The sequence below is a fragment of the Myodes glareolus genome, chromosome 26, assembly GCF_982192425.1.
Source record: "Myodes glareolus chromosome 26, mMyoGla1.1, whole genome shotgun sequence".
NCBI classification, from domain to species: domain Eukaryota; kingdom Metazoa; phylum Chordata; class Mammalia; order Rodentia; family Cricetidae; genus Myodes; species Myodes glareolus.
In genome coordinates this window covers 44,701,699-44,729,174 of record NC_142051.1, presented here as the reverse complement: position 1 = coordinate 44,729,174, position 27,476 = coordinate 44,701,699, and the positions used below count along the sequence as shown (strand labels likewise).

At 46.2% G+C, this 27,476-nt stretch overlaps 1 protein-coding gene across 2 annotated transcripts in view; it reads right to left on the bottom strand.

The window, feature by feature from the left end:
- The window catches only part of Abtb3 (ankyrin repeat and BTB domain containing 3), a 258,603-nt gene that overhangs the window by 65,802 nt on the left and 165,325 nt on the right, over positions 1-27,476 (bottom strand). For both annotated transcript variants that reach the window (XM_087902157.1, XM_087902158.1), the window contains exon 3: positions 26,540-26,744. In XM_087902157.1, coding sequence (XP_087758283.1) covers positions 26,540-26,744 — 205 coding nt within the window. The remainder of the gene's footprint in view (positions 1-26,539; positions 26,745-27,476) is intronic.

Genomic DNA, 27,476 nt, shown 5'->3' with positions numbered 1-27,476 from the left:
TTTGAGACGGGGTTTCTCATTGACTTGTTGTTCTGCTAGGCCAATGAGCCCAGGAATCTCCTGTTTCTACCTCCCAGGTGTTGGAATTAGGAGTATGTGGCAGCATGCCCTACTTTTGAATGTGGGTTCTGGGGAACTGAACTCAGACCCTCATGTTTGTATGGCAAACATTTTCTGACAGCCATATCTGCAGCCCAACACACCTTTAAACTCTCTCCTTTTCATATTTCTTTCTATAACTAACTCACACTGTGAGTCTAACTCAAGCCCCTTCCAGAACTGGCTTTTAGTCAGAAAGGATGGATGATTGAACAGACATCATCAGGTTCAGATGAACTGAAGCCCTAGCACGAATTGGGTTGATGATAAAAATGAAGACATCCCCGTGTAGAATGAGGAACCTCACTGAAGAGGCAGCTGATGACAGTGAGATAAAGCTTCCCATTAGGAAGAAAAATTAAATGAGGAGTGCAGAGGAAGGAGGGGAAGAGAAGTCCCCCAGGAGGCATCAAAACCCCAGGAGTGGGACGGAAGAAGCAGTGTTGTACCTGAAGGGAACAGTCGTGTGGCCACTGAGTAAATCAATAGATTGCTGAGAAGAAAATGTCCTTGTGGTTTGCTTCTTAGATGACCTGTGGCCCACTGTATGTAGTGCTGGGCGTGGGATGTGGGTGGCAGGACTCAGGAGGCAACATACAACTTCAACCAGGGACTGTTTTTTCAGTGGGACATTGGTTCTGGACAGGAGAGACCTGCATGATTGGCTGGGACTCTAGGGACACCCTGTCCTTATCAAAGTACACAATATACTTGTATATAAAGAGTCCATTATTTATGTGTAATTAATGTGTGCTAATAAAACATAAAAAGTTGTCACAAACTCTCACACATTTAGAATCAGAAAAAAATAATTAACAAAGACACCACCCACAAGACTTGGGTTCTACCATTAAAATGTTTGCCACAAGTTGCAGTACCACAGCCTGCCAAAGGGGGGGCCCTACTCACATAAGCTCTGTGCTCCTTAGTCTAGCTGGCATTTCCCTCTATCTCCTGAAACTACCTTCTCATTATACCTTTTGACTTCTAGCCTCTTGGTCTCATTACATATGCTCTATTCATTGCTGGGATGTGCCATGTTGAACCTTCAACTGCTTAAATCTGAGTCTACAATCTACCTCATGCCCCCACTTTCTAGGCACACCCCATTCTCCCCTTGAATCCTGGAATACTGACCTATTTCTCCTGAGCATGGACATGTGAGGGTGGTTCTTGCTACCTTCCCGCTCTGGTGCTACACACAGGAATTGGGTTTGCACAGGGGTTGAATAGAAATCACTCTTCCTTTTTGGAATAGAAAGGCTGAATCAAGTCAAGGCTTACCACAGTATTACAGGCCTGAATGAAAACCCCACTGCCCAGATCTTTAAGAAGAGCATCTCTAGGGTGAGGTCATCATGCTTATTCATCATTGGTTCTGCTTCTTTCTGCTCCTTTCTGGAATACTTGGGATAGGGGATTTCACAGCCTTAGGTGGTAAATAAATGTTCAGTTAAATTGACAACAGTTCCCAAGTATGTAGGCTGTGGATCCAGACAGCTCTGGGGTTTCATTCTGGGGCTGCAAAATGACTGGGCCAACTGTCAGGCCGCATAGTCAAGAACCTCTGAGTTCTTGCAAATTCAGGAAATGGGCAACTAGGCGTCCTGAGTTTGGTCTGGCACATGGGAGGTGTTCAGTGAGGTATGGCTGCTTCAGGGCATGCAGAGCTATGTCCAGCTATCCTGGGTGAGCCATAAGGAGTAGACGTGTGCATTCCAGGGAGCAGACAATGTGCATTCGGTGCACCTTAGAGAAAAAGGTGCCTCAGTCCTGAAAGATGGGGCCTTGAGTGCTGGAGCTGGGCAAACCCTTGGGTAGGCCACTTGGTTGTACTACAACCTAGAGAGTCACCCCAAGTCTAAGTCCAGCACAATATCCTATTTTAATATATAAGCAGACTCATTTTTTAATACAAAGAATCCTTTATGTTTTTCAATACTGTAAGCTGGTTGACACCCATAGAAATATTACTTATTACTCAATGAAACAGAAGGGCTAATGTATTAATTACTACAGTATATTTGAACCTGAGGGCACAAGGTTTCTTACAGGGTCGGGGTTTCAATGCTGTCAAATTCTCATGCCCTCTTGTCTGATGGAAGGAAGGGCACAGAGATTATTCTACTTGCTTCTACTCAGCTCGACTTAAAGTGGTTGGGCTAGTGATGGACTATTAAAGTCAATTCTGCAGCAGAGTAACTGAGAGCTGGCTCAGTTGTCACTAAACTCTGCTTCTAGTAAGCGTTGATTACGCATGCTAAGGAAATTTGGGTTTTACGACCAAAGGAGGACCTTTCCATGTTTGGGTAAGAATGTATAGCATGTGTCAGCAATGAAAAGAAGCCCATCTCAGTCATCAATGCGTAGGATGATATAGAACACAGTGCTTTGTGGTATTCAGGTATACAGCTGGCCCAGGTATTCAGGTTGGTATAGTTTATATTATAGGCAGGCATGCAAACTCCAGCTAAGGTAGTGGGAGGACAGACTGTGAAGTTCCAGAACTGGGAACTCCATACAGCAAAGAGGAGACTCCTTGGACTATGGATACATCCAACAGGTAATTGGCACGGGAGACAGTTGTTTCCTGGGAAATCCAAAGGTAGATTCAAGGTTGTCCCCAAAATGCCGTAAGTGGAGATGACATTAAAGAAGGTGTCAGTCTGTCATATCAGGTGTGAGCAGGGGTCATGGGGTCACAGGGTGGGGTTGGATAGGGAGGAGCAAACCCTGCTTGTGCTCCAATCTGATAGAGCCATACATGCCACATACATGACCTAGGTAGAAGTCTACATATAAATCACAGTCTGGGAAATAGTGAATGCCAAATATGGACTGCCTTCTGCATGGTAGACCTCTGTTGTGTATATTGTTTGAGTCTACATAAAGAGAGTTTCATGAGCCATCTATTGCCATGGGGCAGGGGACATAGAAAAGACAACAATGACAGGCATGGATAGAAGATGCTAAATACAAAGATTAAACAATCAAGGCTAGATAAATTGAGCCCAAATCCAACAATCTCCAGCTCAGATCCAGCTATGTGAATGTACTAACAGGTGTTGACCCTTTAAAAAATATTTAAAAAATGAGATTATTGGGCACAAAAACAAACCAATCCATTCTTACATTAATTCTAGAAAATGAAGCACTATCTACAGATGTCCTGTATCAGCAAAACCTATTTGCAAACCAAGCATATCAACAATATTTAATTTTCTTCTAGCACAAAGACCAAAGAAGGTTAATTGCAGTTATTTATATGTTCAGAAAACGTTAGGCAAATATATTTATTTTTTAAATGTAAATTGCTCTAGATCTTTACCAAGTCAAAAAAATGAATGAAAATTAAATTTTGAGAGACAAAGAATATGGTAGATAGCTCTCTAGGACATTCTCAAGGTGTGTTTATCAACTGTCCAGAGACACCTCAAGAGAACCATTGCTTGAATCTTTATCATGCTTGCCACAGGAAGTGAATGCTGAGTGCAGACTTCGGGGATTGCTTTGACATTAGCATTTCTATGCAACTCAGAGAAAGCATTTATCCTCTGGCATTGCCATAACTCTATAGCATGTAAAAGAAATGTCTCCAGAAGTTTTAGTTTAAGATTTGCTACTAAATTCAGTTACTTAAGTAAAATGCTTAGTATTAAATTTTAAAAATTATTTTTATTGTCTCAACTTCATACATGTGAAATAAATAACATATTATAAATAGTAGACATATATGTACCTTATTCCTCTTCTATCAAACCCCTCCTTATTCCCAATAATCAAGTAGATCAATTAATTTTTATTACACTTTAAATTTATTATCTTTATTGTGTGTGTATGTGTGAGTGTGCATAGGCATGTGAAGGTCAGTAGACAACTTGTGGGAATTGGTTCTTTACTCCCACCACGTGGGTCCCGGGGACTGAACTCAGGCCACCAGGCTTAGCGGCTAGTGGCCTTACCCAGCGAACCATCTGGTTGGCCCAGAGTACGCTCAGTTTTGACTCAACCTCTGTATTATTTTCAAAATCATTTTTCTTTATGTGGGTCCTAGAAATAAAACTCAGGTTCTCACACGTTATGGAGCACCTCCTCAGTTTAATTTATGTCTGTACTATTACCCCAACCACACTGAGGAGGGGTATTAGGTCTGTATCCTTCAATGCTTCTACGGTAGCATCACCACTGCTCAGGTTGACAATGGTATCTGTTTCCTGCTCGGATATTCCTCCTCCCTATCAACATGAGCAAGGCTTGTCCTGTGTTCTGCTCTAGCTAATAGGGCTGCCAGAAGTCTTTAGATTGGATGAATACATATTTGTTAAATGAATCAGTGAAAGTTCTGTGCAATGGGTTCCTCTAGATCGAGTGTCACTGCCTCCGGGAGGGAGCGGGGAAGGCACATAGGAATCTAGAAACTAAAAAAATTTTATGAAGCCCTAAAAACTCCTGAAGTTACAAGATTTAAAAGGTCAAACCCATCTTTAAAGTTATGAAGTCAGCAACAAATAAATAAATAAGCAGAAAACAAACCACCATCACAATCAACAATGAAAACCTCTCGGGGAAACGAGAGGCCATCTTCAGTGGAGCTGTCTGCAGATTGCAGAATGGGCAAGCAGCTCAGGGAGGCAGCTTCTCGGGGTCACCCATGCTGTGCTGGGCCTTCCTGTTATGTCTTTAGCCACGCACGCTTTGTGAGCAATCTCTCACCCACGCTCTTGTAAGTGACCCCCATAAACTCGCTGGCTCATGCAGTGAGACGTGAGTGTACTTGGCTCTTTGGCCTGTCATGGGGCCCTACCTGGGGTGAATGGATGCCTTGCTCACATCCCAGGAAAAGCCACGCAGCAGAATGTATTAAGCCTACAAGTGTACTCGTTTGAATGCTGGTGGGTTTCCTGTTTTACTCAAGGGAGTATTTCTTGGCTTCTAAAGACTAAGGAGAATGATAAAAATAGCCAGAGATGATTCTTTCTCAGCTGCAACGAGTGAAGAAATTCCATATCCCTAGGACTTCAGGAGAGCTAGACTTGAGAAAAAACTAGGTTAAAAGTCATATCCAGGACCCTGCCAAGGGCCCAGAAAAAATTCCTTTGACTCTTAAGACGTTTGGTCCTGAGAAAGACAGAAGCAAAGTAGAAATAGCAGGCTAGTGTTGGGCCTCTTTTTCTCAAAAGCAAGATGCCCCCGAACCAGCTCAGTCATCAGTGCCGCTGGTGCAGGGGAGCAGCTGGCAAGGGGCACTGGCTGGAAGGCTTTGGAATCATCTCCGAGGCTCTGCAATACCCGGAAGGATGGGATGGAACGGGTTGTAAAGCTGCTGAAGGGATTGATTACAAAGCTTCAGTGTTTTTAGGTAATAAGGGCAGACTAGAGCAGTACCAGCTTCCAAAACTGTTTCCTTGCCCAGTGACACCTAATGTGTTTTAGCTCAGTCCAGCCCATCTTCAGAAGGTCAATCACACAGACATCACTGAGCGTTTAAAGAACCTAAGCTCCTTTGTGCGCCTGACTTGCCCACGTAGGATTACAGCTCCCACTGCCCTCCTGATGGACTCTGCTCCAGCCTCTTTAGCCTCTTGGCTGGTTCTTAACCTTGTCAAGTATGATTCTGCCCCAGGGCCTTTGCATTTCCTGCTATGATTGGCAAGGTCAGTTCTTCTCTATCCCCCTGGGTTGCGGCCTCACTTTCTTTAGGTCCCAGCACAAAGGAAGGGAAACTTTCTGACCATCCTACCTAAAGCAGCTCCTTCCTTGATTCGAATACTTGCTTTATTTCTCTTTCTTTATACATTATAAATTGTTACCTATAACTTTATTCCCCTCCCTCTCTTGTGGTAGGACTCGAAGCCCACGAAGGTGGGTATTTTGCCTGACCCGGTAGCTGCTTATTACTTGTCTACTGAATGGGTGATTGCATAAATAAGCATCTCCTGGGCACCAACTTCTGAACTTGGTGATACTGCGGAGTACTTTTGTACTTGCTAACACTGCAGAGGTTCCAGCCCCCAGAGTGTCTGCTCTAGAAGCCTTATGGACAGGAACATGCAGCGTTCTGAGATGATGAAGTTTGTGCTTTGACATTAGTCACAGCTGAGAGGGTGGCCTGACCCTGTGGGAAGGGAGGGTTTACCACAGGGTATAGGTAGAGGGTATGAAATACGAGAAGGTGGGGGCATCTTAGGGGGATTCTGCAGAGGGGGTAAGAAGTTGGGAGACGTTGAACCTAAGTTAGAAAATACATGAATAGAGAACCATTTGGAACAGTCTCAGTACTGACTGGTTCCCTGTTTATTAACAGTTTCCTTAATAAATGGGGGGAGGGGAATCTGGGGCTGTCTGTTCTACTGTTTAAAGCCTTCAGAGTTTGAACTACTCAGGGGGTTTGGTGCAGCCACTCGGCATTGACTTAAAAACTGCTTCACTGGCAAGAAGTCTGACAGTCATTAATTAAACCTGCGTGATTGTTAGAGCAGGATCTGCAGTTGGTGACAGAGGCATAAGTGGCCACCAATATAGGATGCAGAGAGCTAGGAACACAAGGCAAAACTGCCGAGCACTGTGCCACCTGTTCCTGTCAAGTGCTCAGGGCTTCCGGGGCAGAGCCAGTTCCGCAAAGGGCTTTGGAGGCTTATGAAAATGGTAGCATTCCCAAACTTGTTCTCCATTTCACCACGTACGAGCATCCTTGTCTGTTACACACACACACACACACACACACACACACACACACACACACACACACACACACATCATGGTGCCCAGCTTCTCGGGAGCAGCCACATGAGGGTGGGGTTTCTGTGTCAGGGGCTCAGGGGTGAGTAGAGAAGAGCGCACAGAAGACTGCAGGGCTCCCTCCAACTTTGCGGTTTGAACTTGGCAGTGAGAAGAGGGAAGCCTGGGAAAATTGCTACCTGCTTTTGCTAGCCTCTTCGCCAAAATTCCTGGGCGTGCCAGAGCCTGACTGGCTGAACCCTGACTGAATTTCTCAATCTTTTAAGACCGAGAGGAAGCCTGCCTGGACAAAGTTTAGTACACACAGGAAAAACATGCGTCAGAGCACAAAACCTGAAATCCACAATTACAAAGAAGCGCACACAGCCACCTCATAAATGGAAGTCTCAGCCAGGCACATGCACAATGACCTTCGTGTAAAAACAATGCCAACGCTTGTTTTGTGGTGTCCCAGAGATGTCTTTCCTTCTAGAACAACCAGGGAAGATGGGTGGGGAGCCCTTATTGGAAATTCTAGTTTCAATTTCGGAAACTCACAGTTTTGGCTAGGCGGGTATGTGCGTACGTATGTGCGTGCGTGCGTGAGTGCGTCTATGAAAACACAAAAACAGCCTCAGCTGATCTTGCCAGGGGCTTTGCTGGAAGCCTGGAGGGAGGTTGCTTGTAGAAAAACTACGGAGGACCAAAGTGCTTTGTGACTGTGGGAAGAAAGCTTGCAGGCCTGGAAGTTACCGTTCCCACAAGGCACTGCTTCTTGAAAAAGGAAGTAGGAGGAGCCTGGCTGGGCAAGGCTCTTTTTGGGGAAAGGGCTGGGTTTCTTGGCCAGTTTTTCGCTCACATTGGCCATCTGAGGCCCTGTAAATTATCTTTCAATTGCTCTCCTCCAAACAGACTCCTCTTGTTATATCCACTCTCTCTAAATAGCTGTTTTACTCATGCCATGGTGGGTAGTTTTCAAAGAACAACGATTTGCAAATTGGAAACAATCCCAATGACCAGCGACTGGGGAAACATTAGGCAAATTACAGGACATTCAGAAGATGGACTATTTCACAGCCATTAAAAATGATGTGCATGAATGTTCTGCAGTACCCAGAAATGCTTATGGGACACTATTAAGTGAAATAAAAGGGATATAAAGTTATATTTGCAGTACACATATTTTAAAACTCGCACTATTTGCATTAAAGAACAACAAGAAACAAACAAAACCCAAGAGAAGACGCCCTAAGTACTAATTTTTGGTTACCTCTGGGTACCGCAGTAGTAGATAATTTTAGTTTTTTCTTTTATGCTTTTGTGCATTTCCCAATAGTTAAAAAAAATGAGCTTATATACCTTTTCAGGAAAAAAAAACTGTAAAAATTTGAGTTTATCTCCTTTTTACATTGCAGCTGCAAAACAACACAGCATATGAGGAGAGCAAAATGAAAGGAAGGTTGGATGATTAAAACCATAAAAATCAAGAAACCGAGCCGGGCGGTGGTGGTACACGCCTTTAATCCCAGCACTCGGGAGGCAGAGGCTGGTGGAGGTCTGAGTTTGAGGCCAGCCCGGTCTACAAGAGCTAGTTCCAGGACAGGCCCGAAAACTACAGAGAAACCGGACACGCATAGAGGCTCTGCCATGGAGCCAGCCTGTGAAGGACGCAACACTCAGGAAAACATCTTGTGGGCAGAGGAGCGGATGTGCGGTTCCAGCTAGTCACAGCTGTGCCCTGGCAGTGATCTCCATCCCCATGCCGAAGAGTGGGCATCCGGGGACTGTGGATGCAGCTAGTGTGGCAGTGTTTGCAGGGTGTATGAGGCTGTGGTTTGGTTCTGGGTGCGGGGGCACCTTCGTGTTATCTCAGCACCCTGGAGATGAAAGCAAAAGGAACGGGAGTTCAAGGTTATTCTCTGCTGTTACCCTTAGTGTGAGGCTAACATGGGCTGCACGAGACCATATTTAAAAAAAAAAAATCTGGGGGTGGGGGAGAGGAGAGGAGAAATTTGGCCTGGGGGGCAGGATGGTTCTAGGGTGCTAGGGTCTGAGGATATGTTCTGTAGGCCTCATTGCTCCCAGGCACCCAGTCTCCCCGCTGGACCCCACCATGCTGTGCCAGCTACCAATTCCCACTGCACCAATTCCCACTGCGTAGCATCCGACCTAACTTGCACTTATGTCCGTTTTGAATTTTTGGCTTTTTCCCTGTGTGTTCCAGGATCCAAACACAGGGCACACAAAAAGCTGTCAGTTCCAGGCAAATCAAATCTCCTGCCTTCGAGCCACAGAGGAGAGGGGCTGGGGAGGGGCAGGACGGACAGCCGGCGGCACCAGGCCCCGGGGATGCAGAGAACTGCACTCTGTAGACCATGAACTTGTCACCCGTCTCTGGGTCTCTTGCAGGAAATTGCATCCTGAATGGTTCTTTGCTCTACTTTGGTGTTACGTCCCTCGTTGGCCTAACTCTCTTACCTACTCAGTACCAGGAAGAGAGAGTGATGGGCAGCCCTCAGGCCTGCCTGCAAGGAGTTCGGTGCGGTGGAAGCAGACACAGGCATGGGTGTGTGTGTGTGTGTGTGTGTGTGTGTGTGTGTGTGTGTGTGTGTGTGTGTGTGTGTATCTGCAATGTCAGAGCTACGGGGGTGTGCCAGGAGGGCACGAAGAACTCTGGGATCACTGAGTGTGGGCACTCAGTTTCCCGCCAGTCACTAACCGGACTCTGTGACCTTGGGCAAGCCCTCAAACATTTCACTCTCTGCTTCGTTAGTAAAATCTGAAGACGAGCCCTATCCAAGAGCATGACCCTGAAGTTGAAGCGGGGAAATTCTGACAAAGCCCTGCTTTTCCGGGCCTGGTACAGGCTAGCGCTCCACAGCTGTTTTAGCTTTCCAGTGAAGACTCCAAGGAGAGCAGTGGCTTTCTCAGGCCTTAGAGGCAACTTAGAACCGTGCCTGTGGGTGAGGAGGAGGAGCCTGTGGGCGTGGAGGAGGTGAGGAGGAGGTGCAGACGCCTCCAGGGCTGTGCAGGCTCTGTATCCTGCTCTTGCTCCCTCCCAGCACCAGGGCATCTTCATCTCTAGTCCCACATAAGAGGCAAAAAGACGGAAGTCACATAGGCAGGCTGTAATTTTCCCTATACTTTAATCTCGTGGATGGCATTCTAAATATTGGACTCTCAGCAAGGCCAGGCAGCAGTCTACCACTGTGGCTTCAGTACAGACAGGGCCTCCCAGGTCCAGTGCAAGGCCAGACCCCAACTGTGCTTACTTCAGGATATCCAGGACACACTGTTGGGGTGGAGCGCATGAGGCTCTTTATCAGCTGTTAGGAAAGTATTTGAGGGGCTGGAGAGTATTTGGATCAGCGTTGAACAGAACTGGCTGTTATTCCTGAGGTCCTGAGTTCAATTCCCAGCACTCACATGGTGGCTCGCAGCCATCCGTAATGAGATCTGGCACCCGCTTCTGGCCTCCAGTCATACATGCAGACAGAACACTGCATATATAATAAATAAGTAAACCTTTGAAAAAGAAAAGCATTTGAACATTTTAGTGGTGAAGCAGCTGTGCCTCTGCAAATGGCTGAGGGAGGGTCTCCTGGCTCCAGCCCTAATCCTCACAGGACTGGTCTTTGCTTCCCACCATGAATCTTTAGTTTTTGTTTTTTTTTTTTCTAATGTAGAGCCAGTGGCTCCATCCCTGGATTACCTCCCTGTGTTCACCGTGTAACGACACGATTTGATCCAGCTTCCAAAGTCTGACTCAAGTACCATCTTCATGACCACAGCGTTCTGCAGGTGAGCTATCTGAACCTCCCGTAGGCACACTGCACACTCCCCCCGCCCCGCCCTACCCCCCTTCAGTGGTGCCAAGCAGGAGCCATGTGAGGCCCTTTTGTCCCCTTCTTCAGCTCAGGGACCGACAGACAGCAGCAGAGTGTCACAGTTTGGACTCACAGTTCTGGACCAGGCTGCTGATAGTGAGTCCCTGAGCTGTCATTTTAGGGCCCTGTCACCTTGAGACACTTGCCCCACGTCTCTGCCTCACCTTCTCCATCTGTAAAACTCAGACCCTGCTAATCACACATATCTTGTGGGAATCACGAAGGCTACCTGAATTCATTTGTCAAAAAGGTTAGAGTGCTCGTGCCCCATCTAAGGGATGAAAGACGGCCAGCTTCCAGTGCTCGTGCCCCATCTAAGGGATGCAGGACCGTCAGCTTCCAGTGCTCGTGCCCCATCTAAGGGGTGCAGGACTGTCAGCTTCCAGTGCTTGTGCCCCATTTAAGGGATGCAGGACCGCCAGCTTCCAGTGCTCGTGCCCCATCTAAGAGATAGAGGGTAATCAGCTTCCAGTGCTCGTGCCCCATCTAAGGGAGGCAGGACTGTCAGCTTCCAGTGCTCGTGCCCCATCTAAGAGATAGAGGGTAATCAGCTTCCAGTGCTCGTGCCCCATCTAAGGGAGGCAGGACTGTCAGCTTCCAGTGCTCGTGCCCCATCTAAGGGAGGCAGGACTGTCAGCTTCCAGTGCTTGTGCCCCATTTAAGGGATGCAGGACTGTCAGCTTCCAGTGCTCGTGCCCCATCTAAAGGGTGCAGGACCGCCAGCTTCCAGTGCTCGTGCCCCATCTAAGGGGTGCAGGACCGCCAGCTTCCAGTGCTCGTGCCCCATCTAAAGGGTGCAGGACTGTCAGCTTCCAGTGCTCGTGCCCCATCTAAAGGGTGCAGGACTGTCAGCTTCCAGTGCTCGTGCCCCATCTAAGGGATGCAGGACTGTCAGCTTCCAGTGCTCGTGCCCCATCTAAGGGAGGCAGGACTGTCAGCTTCCAGTGCTTGTGCCCCATTTAAGGGATGCAGGACTGTCAGCTTCCAGTGCTCGTGCCCCATCTAAAGGGTGCAGGACCGCCAGCTTCCAGTGCTCGTGCCCCATCTAAAGGGTGCAGGACCACCAGCTTCCAGCACTGCAAAAGTCATGGCAGACACTGGATGGACACAACTGACTGACTGACTGATGAGTGAATAACCAATCAGAAGCTTCAGAGTAAGTAGATATAATGAAAACATTACACGAGCCGAGACGGCCATGTTCAAGTAGTATTGAGGTGCCACTTTCTGGCAAGGCCCAGTGGGAGAGGTTGGCAGAGGTCTGTCAGCAGGGACAGAGTCAAAGGGAGACAGAGGAATGGGTTTTCATCTACTGAGCATGAGACTGTGACTGATAAAGGTGTTGTCTATGCTTCAAAGTCCTGAAGGGGGTGGGGATTTTAGACATTCCCACTACAACTAATCGGCGAACTTTGGGGCGATAGTTATGCTAACAACTTGCTCATACATAGATCAAGACAGAACACTGTGTTCCGGGAGGATGTGAGGTTACCATGTGACAATTAGAAATCAAATCTCAGAGGCAGACTCTTTACCTTTACAGAAATTTAAGAAACCAACCACGTATCTCTGAGATTTAAAATTTGTAGTCAAGTTAGATGAAGTAAGCCAGCAATCTTTGTACCATCTGCTATTAGCAGTGTTTGTTGAAGCCCCAAGCAGGGAAAATACGAGAAGGAAAAGAAGCATACCGAAGCAAGACTGCTCTGGGCATGGTTTTCAGGCTTCTGACCTCAGGGATCCTTGTCCCCAGGCAGGGCATGTCCCAGGGCATGGCTGGGAGAGGCAGTCTAGGATCTTTCTCATGCCTCCAGCCTTTACGTCCTAGGTTGGTTCCTCACGAGCTGTGTGACCTCTTTAAGGGTAAAATTCTTCCACCAGATAGGAATAGCAAAAGGGGACGATGAATAGGATCGGCTCACACAGCTGTGGGGAAGATGCACTGATGTGCTGCCCTCAGAGGGCCGCTGCATAGTGGGAATTTCTGGAGAACCGGCATGGAGAAACTAATACGACTGTTTCAGGAAGTGATGCTCTAAGCCAGGCCTGGAGGCATAGACTATAAATCCAGCCAGTCAGGAGGATGAGGCAGAAGGCTCACAAGTTCAAGGCTAGCCTTGGGCAACAGAACAAGACACTGTCTCAAAAATTTCTCAAAGTTAAAAGTATAAAGAGGGTTGGGGTGTAGCTCAGTATCAAAGCATTTGCCTAGTATGTGTGAGAACTCAGTTTCAATCTCTGGGTACAGGATTGCCTCCTTCCCACAAATAGAGCTTTATATAATTGAAAGCGATCTGCAGATTTAACACAATACTCATTAAAATTCAAATGGTACTCTGTACAGAAGTAGAAAAAAAATTTAACTCAAGTGAATGCTGATTAACTAAGCAGTCTTGATCAAAGAGAGCAATGCTGTAGGAATCACAACATATCTTCAGATTATACGATAGAGTCACAGTAACAAAAACAGCAAGGTATGGCATAAAACATGCCAGACAAAGGGACAGAGTGAGAGTCTATATTAGGTTGACCTGTGGGGGATTGCCTTAACTAAGTTAATTGATGCTGAAATACCCAGTCCATCCTGGGAGGCACCATTCTTTAGGTAGGGGGTAGGGAACTGTGTAGATAAGAACAGAGAAACCGAGTAGAGCGCAAGCAAGCAAGTGAGTGAGTGAGCATGTGTACATTCACTTCTCTCTGTTCTGGAGTGTAGATGGGATGTAACCAGTTATTCTGAATTCTTGCTACCTTGACATCCCTGCGATGCAGGACTGTAACCTGGAATTGTGGTAAACGAACATAAACTCTTTCCTGATTTGTTTTCTTGTTGAGGTATTTTGTCGCAGCCATGACCACAAAACTAGAACCTTCATTCACAGGGGAAAAGACAGCCTCTTCAACAAAACCAAACACACACACACACACACACACAAAACCATCATCATCATCCAGTTAACAAGTGGGCAAGTGAGCTGAACAGAAAGCTTTCAAAAGAAACACAAATAGATGTGAGTGTATGAAAAATGTTCCATATCCATAGCCATCAAGGATGTGTAAATCGAGACAACAGTGAGAGGCCATCTCACCGCAGTCAGAATGACAGACGTAGAGAAAACAAGCAGCAAATACCTGCTCAGGATGTGGGGCAAGAGGAACTGACATCACTTTTGACAGGTGTGTGAGCTGGAATATCAACGATGGAAATCAGCATGGGGGTTCCTAAAAACTTGAAATCGGGCTTCTGAATAACTCAGCCAAACCACAGACCCAAAGGGCTCTAAGTCAGCACCCTTCAAGCTGTGTCAAATCCACACACCCTGCTGCACTGTTTACAACAGCCCGGAGAAGCAAATGGATGGAGAAAATGTGGTGTTTATACACAGCGGACTTTTGTTCAGCCATAAAGAACAATGAGATTGTGAATTATTTGCAGGAAAGTAGACAGAAGTGCAGGTCAGCATGTTAACAAAATAAGCCAGACTCTAAGACTAATATCATGTTTTCTTGTATATGGGGAAACTAGGCTAAAATAATATACGCGTATAAGACATAAATATAGAAGAGGTCTATTTGGGAAGTGGGACCGCAGGGAGGAAGAACAACAGAGGGTAATGTATGAATATATGATCCACATATATGAAGATATGGTAATAAAACCCATCATTATATATGCTAGTTTAAAAACATTAAAATAAGCTTGGCAGTAAGATGATCCAAGAGGGACCAACGCGCCATTCCAGCAGGGAGCTGGTCCTGACTCTGTGATGATTCCTTTCATGGTGCTGGCGGAAAGAAAGCGATCCCTGGCTACTGTCCTAAAATGCTGCTTGCACTGAGTCTCACAGCAAGGTTTATGATGATGGTGACATTCTAGGTCCCTGCTGTCTGGTCCTGTCACTTCACAAGACCTGGTAGTTCTCTGTGAGGTCTCACCATCTGAAATGAGTGAGCATCTCAGCATCTGAAATGAGACTAGGCTCATGGTGGCAGGGAACTGACTCTTTAGTTTGGGTTGATTCTTTTTCATTTAAATTTAAGCTCCCCCATGGGGAGATATCACTGTTCCAGGCTGGGCAGCTCTCATTTGTGATTCTTTGTGTTTATTCATAGAAGGTCTCCTGGGTTGGAGTTGATGAAGCACTGGTCTTTGCGAGCATGGGGCCCTGAGCTTGATCTCTAGAACCCATTAAAAAAAGCGCCCAGACATGTCGGTGTGTGCTTGTAACCCAGTTCTGGGGAAGCAGAGGCAGGAGGATCCACCCGCTCACCAGTCAGCAAGCCTAGGCTACTTGGTGAAAGACCCTATCCCAAAACAAACAAACAGAGCATCAAAATGAATGAACAAACTGATAAGGTGGCTAGCACATGAGCAATGGTAACTGAAGAATGACAATGGCCTCTGGCTTCTGTACACATTCACACCCACATGCAGACACACACACACACACACACACACACACACGCACACAATACACACACAAAAAATAAGAGTGTTTTCCCCCTTCCTACAAAGTAAAGAGAAGCTGGTGTCAGACCCCATGAGCCTGCTGTGGTGTCCAGGGAGCAGATCCAGAAGAGGACTGGCTTCTGAGGGGAACAAATATACCTGCTGGCAGTCAGGTTACACCTGCACGCTGGGGGAAGGTGCTGTCCTTCAGCCTGAGCCTACCCCTTGGCTTGTCACCTGTGGGCTCAAGCTGTCCCTCTTCCTAGGTAAATTCCCTAAGTAACCCAGCCAAAGCTGTTTAACAAGTCCCGAGGCTGCAGGTGTCAACAGCTCAGATGCTGGTGAAATCCCGTTTGCCTGAATGCTGTCCCCAGGGATGGCCCCTGTCAAATATTGCCTTGCCCCTCCTTTGTGCGGTTCTGCATTAATCTGCCAGCCGTGAGCTGTGTAGAGCCACCTTGGGGAAGCTTCGGGTGATCATTAAATTGGGAACTGTTCTTTGGTGGTGGCTCCAGAGCCATGCATGCTGCAGGGTAAGGAGAATGAAGGTTGCAGCTAGTCCCCACCGGGAAGGACGGTCATTAGGCACCAAAGATCAACTGAGCCCCCACCACTGGGAGATTCAGTCACTACAAAAGCTTATTTCTTGTCTGTATGCAGCTTTACAAAATGGAGGTTTGGGTATAAACTTTGAACAAAACAAAACAAAGAAAAAAATGTTAGTACTTCATTACGGTGCTGTCCAGGCCCCAGCAGCTTCACCTGGGAGCCAGCTGGAAAGAAAATGTGTCGACTCCACCTTCAGGCCTAATGAATTTTATCAAAATCCCATCGTTAGCCTGTTCCGAGCTCATGTGATAGACACCACGACAGCAAGGTGATGGCAGCCATCATTTCCAGTGCAGAGACCTTTAAAGCATTCAGTATACCCACTCACAAAGCCTCATGAACACCCTGAAATCGTCTCTACGGTAGTCCAGGAAACAGAAGCTCAGAGCGGTTAAGTAACTTGCGCACGATCACTCAGCTACCGAGTGTGAAAGTCAGGATCTCAATCTAAGTACTCTACCTTCAGAATTAAAGAAGAACGTCTACAACACATTTCTCTTGTTTAACAGGCATGCCCATGGATCAAAACCTCCCCGTATCTCGTAAATACGCTAGTGATTCTTCATCAGTTTCTTTTTAACGTGCTGAGATACGATGGATGGGCTATGATGTTGGTTAGACTCTGGATAAGGATGGTTTTCTTACTATCAGTTCGATTTGTTTTGTCTGCAGACGCAAATGTGAAGGTCATACGACACTCTGTCCTTGTCTGGCACAGAACAGAGGCTGAGTAAATGACAATAGCTCATGCCAGCCTTCCCTTCTCCTCAGTGGTCCTTTCCTTTTTTTTTTTTTTTTTAAAAAAAAACTTTATTTAACTTTATTTCATGCGCATTGGTATAATGATGTCAGATTCTCTTGAACTGGAGCTACAGACAGCTGTGAGCTGCCATGTGGGGGCTGGGAATTGAACCCGGGTCCTCTGGAGGAGCAGTCAGTGCACTTAACCACTGAGCTATCTCACCAGCCCCTCAGTGGTCCTTTCTGATCTTCACGGATGACAGTGGGTCTCTCCACTTTCCTTCCAGCCTAGGCTGATGCTGTGTCCCCAGAGCCTTTGCAGGCCAGGACCTGCTGCCTCTCTGTCTTGACACATTCTGTACCCAGGATTTGACCATGTACATGTGACCATGGGTCCTGAGCCTACCTTGTTGCATCTGTCAGGTGGGAGGAAGAGGTGACATAGCTCCTGCCTCAGAGTGATCATGTGAGTACTGGGTATACACACAAGGAGTTTAGGAAAGATCCTGCTATGAAGTGTTCTCTGAGATCATTATGCACCTAAGGAGACTAGTATAGATTTCAGGGTGTAGAATAACACCCTTGTGTGTCAATGACTTCATGAGGCACATATGCGAGTTCTGCAGTCACCCAATGGCTGGGGAAGTAGGAGTCATTTCTGGCTGACCATTGAGGAAACAGGTCCAGAAGGTACATAGCATGTGAGCAGTAGAGCCGGTGTGAAGTTGGGGGCTGCCAGAGTGGACACGGAATACATGGTGCCCCAAGGCAGTACTCAGGAGTCTCAGGTGTTAAGGTGTGGCCCTGATTGGTCCTGCAAACATCTTCCTGGTGCTTATGCTATGCTATGCTAGGCTGTGATGAGCTGTGCTGTGCTGTGCTATGCTGTGCTGTGCTGTGTTGTGCTGTGCTGTGTTATGCTGTGCTGTGCTATGCTGTGCTGTGCTGTGCTATGCTGTGCTGTGCTGTGTTATGCTATGCTATGCTGTGCTGTGCTGTGCTGTGCTGTGCTATGCTGTGCTGTGCTGTGTTATGCTGTGCTGTGCTGTGCTGTGCTGTGTTGTGCTGTGCTGTGCTGTGCTGTGCTATGCTGTGCTGTGCTGTGTTGTCCTGTGCTGTGCTGTGCTGTGTTGTCCTGTGCTGTCCTGTGCTGTGCTGTGCTGTGTTGTGCTGTCCTGTGCTGTGCTGTGCTGTGCTATGCTAGGCTAGGCTGTGCACTAAGCTAGGTCCTGGTTACTTAGCACAGACAGGTGGGAGAGAAGGTTTGGTAGAAGAGGTTATGCCCAAGATTAACTTTGAAAGATGAACTAAGGATGGCCCCTAGCTGGTGGCATAGAAGGGAGAGAGTATCCCCAGGGGAGGGAAAGCATGGTCAAAGGAACTGAAGCTCCACCTTGCAAGGTCTCTGTAAATAATGCTGGTGGATCTAAGAGAGTCCTTTGTGGTGATATTTCATTTGTATTTTAATAAATAAAGCTTGCCTGAAGTTCAGAGAGTAAGACAGCCACACTGGTCAGCCTTACAGACCAGGCAGTGGTGACACACACCTTTAATCCCAGTAGCCACACTAGTTTGCCATAGGAAATGGACAGTGCACGCCTTTAATCCCAGCACTAGAGAGAACTATAAGATCGGAGGAGACAGCTCTCAGACACAGTCTCACTCTGAGGGTCAGGATTGCCATTTTGGACTGAGGTAGAGCTGGTGACTGGCTGTTTTATTTCTCTAATCTTCAGGTTGAACCCCAGTTTCTGTCTCTGGGTTTTATTAATTGTACTACAGTGCTCTAGTCCTACTGGGCCTTGGTTGTCCTCAATATGAATGAAGCAAGTGAGTTCCACCTACTCCTGAATACCATTTGATTTTAAATTCCATGTTCAGAGTCAGAGCAGTTCATTAAAAACCTATGCCTCAGGGGTTCATCAACCAACAGGGCCAAATTCAATGACAGGTTCTACTCAGTTCCTACATCACTGTGACATGAAGCAACCTAAACACCTTTGTCTGTAGTCAGTGCTTGCTTGCCACTGGCCATACAGAATTTCTTCCTCATAGCTTTTTGGTGCTCATCATATTCTATTTATAATATGTTCATCTTATGACATGTAAAAAGCCATGAAGATCCCAAAAGATTCTCAGGGTTTAGGGAGAGGTTTTCCAATGTTATTATAAAAATCCATCATCTGTTAATAGAAAGACAGCCTAGTGAATATGAACACACACCAGCAGTTAACTCTAAAGGTTCAAGTTCTCCATTCAGCTATATCCCCTGAGCAAGCTAATTAACTCCAGCCAGGTCTGGAAAGAAAGCCTCATGAACATGTATGCCTTCCCTTCAGAAGAATACAATGGTATTTAAAAATTCAGTCTGAATTTTGTTTAAGTGACAGTTACAATTCACATTAAGGTCAACATTTCTGTATTTTCTAGAAAGGGCTGAACACTACTTTCAGTTTTATGAACGCTCAGATATCCGTCACTAGGAACTGACTCTATCACAGCCCGAAAGCTGCTGTATAAATACTGTGCAAGTGGATGAGTGTGGCTGTGTCCCCATAAAACTTTATTTTCAGAACTAGGCAATGGACCAGATTTGGCCCAAGGAGTAGCATCTGCTAATGTGTGCAACATGTTGACTTGCTGGCTCACTTATGAACTTTAAAACTTATAGACTGATGTTTACTGGGGTTAAAATAATTTTCCCCCTGGCCAGTTAAAGAAAGTTGCAGCCATATTCAATTTACAGTCATGTCACATTATAAAATTTTGCCTCTAACATTGATTACTTAAAATTTGGCGTGCATGTTTTTTTCACTGCAAAGTATTTGAATGGTGGTTGAGATCAGGGCCAGTTTCCAAAAGCTCATTGTAATGGTTATGTTTAGCTGTTAACTTGATGGGATTTGTAGTCACCATAGAGACAAATCTCTGGGCATGTCTGTGAGGGATTATCTAGATTAGGTTAACTGAGGTGGGAAAGCCCACCCTAGCTGTGGGTAGCCCTGTTTCCTGGACTGGGGTTCTAGACTGAATAAAAGAGATAAAGAAACAGTGCTGTGGAATAATGCTCTTGTACACTGTTAAGATTTGTCACTCATATTGGTTTAATAAAATGTTGATTGGCCAGTAGCCAGGCAGGAAGTATAGGACCGGGCAACCAGACAAAGAGAATTCTGGGGAGAGGAAAGGCAGAGAGTCAGTCACCAGCCAGATGCAGAGGAAGCGAGATGAAAATGCCTCACTGAGAAAAGGTACCAAGCAATGTGGTTAAACAGAGACAAGAATTATGGGTTAATTTAAGTTGTAAGAGCTAGTTAATAAAAAGCCTAAGCTAATAGGACAGTTTATAATTAATATAAGCCTCTGTGTTTCTTTGGGGCTGAATGGCTGCAGGACTGGATGGGACAGAAACTTCTATCTACAGAGCTGATTGGGACTGAATGGCTGCAGAACTGGATGGGACAGAAACTTCCATCTACCGAACTGAGCACCAGGCTCCACCCCTCTCTCTGCCTTCTGGTTGTGATATGATGTGACCAGCGGTTACTCTTGCCTTTATGACTTCCTTGCCCTCAAACTGTGAGCCAAAATAAGTCCTTCCTGTCTAAGGTGCTTTTGTCCAGCATATTTGTCATGGCAATAAGACAAACAATCAATTCACCCACCAACCGCTGTGTAGTTACTAGGACTCTTTTGTGTGCCTGTTCATCTGGGTCCACCAACCCTGGGCTGGGCATTTAGGGACCAAAAAATGAGCTTACATAATCCTCTCTTTGAAAAAGAAGGCGGCATCCTTTCTCTGTAAAAAGGTATTATAATCCTTGTTGAGGTTACCGAAGACATCTCTTCTATTTTCTTTTCAACTTTTGAGGCCTCCAGGGTGTGTTCTTGTGTAGAGACAATATTTTGGTTCTCAGCTGTGAGAGTATATGTCCAACATGGTCAAAATTATTGGACTATGAAAATCAAGTATGTGCAAATTATTATTATTTAAAAGACAGTAAAGTAGAAGTATATTGTGGGGACTTTTCTGATTCCCAAGAATCAGAGCTAACATTATCAGGTTTTAGAATTCTCATACTATGTCATGGCTCCCCAAGACAGAAATTCCCCTGCCAAGATTTTGCTGCAAAGTTACAGGCACATGATCTGAAACCACACAGTGTGACAGGTATCATATCTAGCTGGCTAGAGTGATGATAGAGACCTTCTCTTGGTGTGGGAGGTCCTTCTGTCTATGTGTTGTTTTTATTGGTTAATGAGTAAAGAACTGCTTTGAGCCTATGGCAGGGAAGAACAGAACTAGGCAGGGAAAGCTAGGCTGTATGCTGGGAGAAAGAAGGGTGGAGTCAGGGAAACACAATGGATCCGCTGCTGGAGATAGACATGCTGAAACTTTGTTGGTAGGCCACAACCTCATGGTGATATACAGATTAATAGAAATGGGTTAAATTAATATAAGAGTTAACCAATGAGAAGTTAGAGCTAATGGGTCAAGCAGTGATTTAATTAATATAGTTTCTGTATGATTATTTCGGGTCTAAGCTAGCTGGGAGGCAGGGAACCAACAAGAGACCCTTCCCCCAACATTCTCTCTCTTGGGCAATGGTGACAGAAGTCTTCTAGGCATATCTCATGACTAGTAGCAGTGTTTGAAGTCAGGAGTCTGTGTCCCCTCCACTGTTGCAGTCTGGGTGTCACTTGGATACTGCTCTAGGCTGTGAGCCCAGAAGTCTGGCTCTCCGGCTCCAGTGGCCATGAGAAGCCATTGGAGACTCAACTAGATGTTCAGTCTCACAGTTTATCCTAGACCTCATTTGGCTTAGCAGGCCGGTGCCTCAGGTTCCATTCAATAGGAATCTACGGAACCTTCTGCTCTGACACCTGGAGGAACTGCCCAGAGAACACTTAGGTATGGGGACAAAGTCTGTCTGAACATTTATGGGAATTCCTCTGGTTTACAAATCTCTTATCTCCTGGAAGAATCTTAAAGATTAGCCACCAAGGTCCCTTCAAAAGATAGTCAGAGAACCTAGGAAATCCTAAAGCTCCCAGTCCTTGTCAAACATTTCTAGCACTATCAGGCTAGATGTAACTTATCAACATATGGCCATTCTGAGAGAGCCAGAGAGTTAATCCCAGGTGAACTTCTCACTCTGAAGAGGGCAGGGTGTGTGAGGCTTCTGTCCATGCCCAGTCTCTCAAAGGTTTCCTTTTGTTTTAAGCAACCCACTCTGGGCTCAATTTATGCAAGTAAGCATCCTGTGGAATATTTATGTAAAACCTTCTGGATATTTTGCACAAGCCTAGGAAAGCCCCTGCGAGTCTGTTGAAGTAGGAGCCTTGCTCACCCCACAGGTGAAAGCGCATTAAGAAGTGATGGTAGAGATGAACCGTTTGGTAAAGAGAGAATCTAGGAAACCATAACTGGATGATAGTGATCTCTAAGGTTCTGTTATGTCTGTTGTATGAACTCTCTTTCTTCAGATGTAAACTCTCCCGAATGGTAAGGCTGTTTTGTTACACACCATTAGCTTTCCTCCAACACTTGGCAATTGATGACTGAGTGGCAATCATGGTTGTGGCAAAGATTCCCTCCAGAAGGCATTCTGCTACATTTGTAAATTGTGTTTGCTGAAGAGGAGAAAGATATTGCTACCTGAATCAATTTTGTTTCTTCCCCCCCCCCCAGAAAGATTGGGGCAAGAGACCTGTCTGGCCCACCTTCCCAGTCAAACCATTCATTGTTCCTCCCCACAGCACCAGCTAATTAAGGCCACAAAGTGTTCCTATTTGTCTTCTCCTTCTCCTTCTTCTTCTTCTTTTTTCACATCGTGGTAACAAATGAGTGAATTCATCCATGGCCAAAGACATTGAAGAAGAATCACTGATATTTCTAGCAAAGATAATGACTCAGGGGACTTGTCCTCAACGTAAGATGATTCTGTTTTCAAAGGTAGCTCACCCTCACCTCAATAATAAGGTGCTGGAATATAACGCTACTGTTTGTAAAATAAACAGCTTAATTGTAAATCTTACAAAATCCATCTGAACATTAACAAGGGGATGTACCTGCCATGTTTGACAGCCTCTAATAGCTCTAGAAACAGTAATCAAAGTCCTGAGAGGACACGGCCTACAGTGACTTCATGGACAGACGGAGTTTTTTTCAGATCACCACAGACAACAGTGGAACCATTCAGAACGAGGGTAGTAACTGGAGGACTGTGTTCGTGTGACACAGGAAATAGCATCTGTGGTCTACTTCTTAGCATTTCAGTCAAGAAAGACTCTTTGGACTGGCAGTGACAGTATGAGATAAGAAAGAATTCACATTTTAGTCAGTTATTCCCTAGGCTTTCTGCTGGCATGGAGAGAACTGAATCAGTCCTGTTCCTAAGGAGCTAGTGGTCTCCAACACACACACAAATACACATATGTACCACACACATTAACACACATATATGCCACGCACCACACACACATACACAACCCCCCACCCCCATCACATGCACACCATGACCCTAGTCTTACCTCCCATGGTAAGTTCTAGTCCCTAGCTCCCATGGTGAGTTCTTTTTGGAGGTTCTGGTATGAATCTGGGTATGGGGGTTCTGGTATGAAGCTGACTGAAAGAATCTGGTATGAAGCTGACTGACAGAATCTTTTCCCTGAAGTCCCTGCATGAGGGTTTCAGATACTAAACTCAGAAGCATTAAGGGACAGCAAGAGAACTATTCTTGCAGATGGAGCCACTCCTGAGCTTCTGTGAGGACAGTGGTATGAACAATTTAGAGGAAAGAATGCATGATCGTAGCTTTCTATTTTGGTAGCATAGTCATGGGATGGAAGGCTGTTCTTATGTCAGGCTTGCCCTGGGTATCTCAGTTCTGACATCTAACTCACTGCTGGTACCTGTCCCATGAGCAATGTCTTTTCTCATGTTACAGATGACAAAAGGAGATTCGAAGAGGCAAAATCACTTGTTCAAGTTCTCAGAACTGCAGAGCTGGGCTGTGATTCCTAGCTGCTACCCACCTGACTCAGCAAGTGGTAGAATCTCCGGAAGATGAAAGTGATAAGGACTTTTAAAAAAATGTTAACATCTACTTTGGTTTTTAAAAAATTCAACCAAGAAGGAACAGAAAGAATGAGATAAATGGCTTTGAAAAAACTTGGGACATGTAGATCATGTCTTTTTCAAGTGTGTCCTGGAAATTCTGCATTCCTTAGTGGGTCTCTTTAGACTTCCAGCTGCCCCAACCACACTGAATCTAGAAATAGACTCAAGAAGGGAAAATGGTCGCTGATAAACACAGTAGATAATAGAACCACACAATTGTATGGGCAGGATCATGCAACAGCGTGTTATCAGGTCTTGGAAGTTTAAATCTGGTACAGTGAGGGGGGCGGAGCTGGCCACAGGTTATGAAGCCTCATTTGCATGCAGACCATTGAGAAATTAGCTTCAGTAATCTTGGTGAGAGGGGAGGAAGTCCTGAAGCACAGCCAATGCAGCCTGGGCAGAAGGGAACCGAGAAATGAGATGTCACAGATGTAGCATAAGACATGTGCTGTAGAATGCTGTCCTCTGGGTCTGACCTGACTGCTGCTCCATTGAAATGTCAGTGTCTGTGATTACCCTAAGGAGACCTGGAGAAGATTGGGTCATTAACTTTCTAACACGAGTGGAGGATGGCCTCACAAGGCCCTGCTTCTTCCAAGATTAAGAAGATTAAGAGCCAGTTAATAGGGTTGTTTGGAGGAGGGGACCATGAGGGCTACACCCCTCCCCATATGTGTGTGTGTGTGTGTGTGTGTGTGTGTGTGTGTGATGTTTGATTAATCTCACTCTTACACTAAACTAGACGTGTGTGGAATCTTTTCCTGGTCTATTGTTTGGTGCTGTGTCTACATGTGTGACTAGGTGGTTGCTCATCTGTCCAGGAAAAGTCACACCTCAACATGCTGGCCAGTAGAATGCAAGAGCAGGTACAAGAGTCCTAGTTTTCTAAAGCCAATGGAAGCGCCTTCCTTAGAGACTAGACACAGGAAGAGCAGCAGATATGGGGATCTGATGACTTCAATTCTAGGGTGATGTCAGTACTTTCCCGAGGGGCATGTTCAGTGGGCATCTGGAATTAAATCAGTCCACGCTTTCATGCTGTGAGTCTGTGTTGACTTCTCATTGTTCACCTAGCACTTATCTTGACCTTGGCTGTGGAGTGATGGGCCAACCACATGTTTACTTCACCACTGTGAAGCTCACAGGCATTGCACAAGCATGGGACTCTGCATGGGATCCCAGGCTATGACACTGGGCAGAAAAGAACAAGGAATTACAAGTAGAATTAGCTTGAGAGTGTCAGACTGGACAGTGGGAACCTGAGGGGGAAAGCAGGGTGGGATGAAGAGATTCTGGAGCTAGCAGAGTCAGTGTTTGGCCAGGGAGGGAGACGCATCATCTACAGAGAGGCAAAAGCCACAGGTGATGTACGAAGGTAAACAAGGAGTCTCTACACTGTCTAGGCACTGGAAAGCTTGGTACCACTGAGCTGAGCCTCCGAGGACCTATAGTCAAAGACAGCGAGGTACTGGTGTGCCTGGCTAAGAGATTTTGCCCTGGGACCATGGACATTTCTGCACCTCCCTGTGTGAGACTTGTCTGCACATGGGATTTGCCTCGGGGGTGCACCGATTTGGCCTGGAAAGTGAGAAACCTAGGTGACTCCTAACCCATCAGCTTCAGATGACTGGATACCAATAACTTGGGATTCCTAAAACTCAAGAAGATTCCAATTGCCTGGCCAATTTTCATCCTCTTGTTTGAGCAGAACTCTGAGAGGTGGGAGGGTCTTAAGGGAGCCCACCGAGGCCCAAGCTACTGTGGTAGAAACAGCATCCACTGTGTTTTTAAGAACCACTTCAATTCAAGTGACAGAAAGAAAGCCCAAGAAGGGAATCATTCAGCTATGTACGTTTGATGGCCACAATGACAACAGCCAAAGGGGGCGCTAATTGTACCCTTGTGTGTTCTAGGCACTGTTCGACTCACTTAAGTTTCCAACAGCCCTGTGAGGAATTTACTTTTTGTATCCCATTTTAACAGGTGAAGAAACCAAGGTACACATGAAGGCATTTCCCCCAAGGCCTCAGTTTTTAGTCAGAAGTGCCTGAGTTTAAGCCAAGGCAGTATAGCTTAGAGCCTGTTCTGCTAAGTGCGTCTCTGTATGAACGGGGGTCATTTCCACAGTTCCCATTGTATTTAGATCAAGGACTGTGTTAAGGTAGCACCTGGTTCGTGAGCCTCGAGAAAAGACAGATGAGAAGGGAGTGAGGGAGGGGACACGCCCAGGTAGCCTGTTCCTGAAAGCTGTTTCTATTCCCAGACCTCTGAGAGGGTTAAGGTTCCCCCAGAGGATCCTGGGGTTTAAAGGTATGAAGAATCTTGAGAAATTGTGTAATTCAGTTCCCCGGGGTATAGAAGGGAGGCTGAGGTCAGCAGAAATGGAGGGACACAGCCCAGAGCCCCTCACACTCTTTTCTTCCCATAGGATTCCAGGCTGCAGAGACAACTGAGAGGCTTCCCCCAGGACTGCCTAGTATCCACTCCAGACCCTAGAGACTTTCTTCTGGCTGAGCAACTGCTCTGGTCCAACTGGGGCCCCAAGAGATCCATGAAGAAAGATGGAGACATCTAAGGAGGTGAGACCTCCAAACCATATTTTCAAAGACTGCACCTCAGTTCCTGCCTGTCTTGAGATATTCATACACACTACTGTGACCTAGGCCACTTTTACCCTGTACAGGATCAGGCACACGTAAAGCTATTTCCAAAACCCCACCAGGCTTTACAATGTCTCCCTGGGGCATGAAGTTCCCCTCTGGTGTTTTATGGGATAGGAGCAACAATTTCCTCCCATCCTTCCTCTATCACTCCCAAAACTCTCTTCATCTTAGAGGGCAATGCCAATCCATCACAAGGCTGTGGTGAGCCAAGAACTGTCTGTAACTTTGGAAACCAGACAAGACATACCTTTCCACCTGGAGGTTGACCTTGGACGGTTCCACGTTGGGGTTTTCCCATTCCATTTGCGGGCAGTGCATGAAGTAGCAAAGTGTGTACAGGGCCTCCGGCTCCCAGTAGAGCGCCCCCTGCTTGTTGTGCAGGGGCGTGCCATTGCCGTGGTGCTTCGCATTGAGGGGCTGCAGGTGGTGCATCGCCCGGGACACCAGGTCACCTGTGGAGAGAAGCAAGATTTCAGAACCTCACGGCACAGACACCAACCGGAAGATCTTAGCAGAGACTCTGGACCCCGGTTTCCTCAGCTGCTACATCCTGCGACAGTCCCACGTCAAGCAGAAAGGAAAAACATTTGCTGGTCATGGGATGGTCAGGGACTTTGAAGCACAGGCGTTGGTGGAATCTCTTGCAGTCCCGCTCTTCTGGGACTCCAGTTGCTTTCCCTCCGCTCTCACGCAGCCCAGAATGGCCTCAAAGTCACTATGCAGCTGAGGATAGCTTGAACTTCTGATCCTGCCTCCATCTCCTGAGTGCTGGGATTACAGGTATGAGCTACCACACCCAGACTACATGGTGTCCAGGAGGGAGCCCAGGGTTTCTTTGTGCATTCTAGGCTCCCTACCTGTGGGATAATGATCTTGTACGCTGTAAAGATTTGTCACTTGTATTGGTTTAAGAACCTGTTTCCTTGCTGTCCTCTGCTAGTACAATAACTCACCTTTGAGAGGTATATTTTCACTTCTAGTCCATGAGAAGAGTTCCTTTACTCTATCACACGCTTCCTGCTATGTTGCTGGTTCCTCAGCACAAAAATGGAACCAAGTGACCACAGATTGGCAACTCAGAAACTTGCCCAAGGTGTCCTTTCCTTTAGGTTTATTTCTTGGGTATTTTGTCACTGAGGTGTGTGTGCATACATGAATTTATGTTTTATTACATTTGTGCAGGT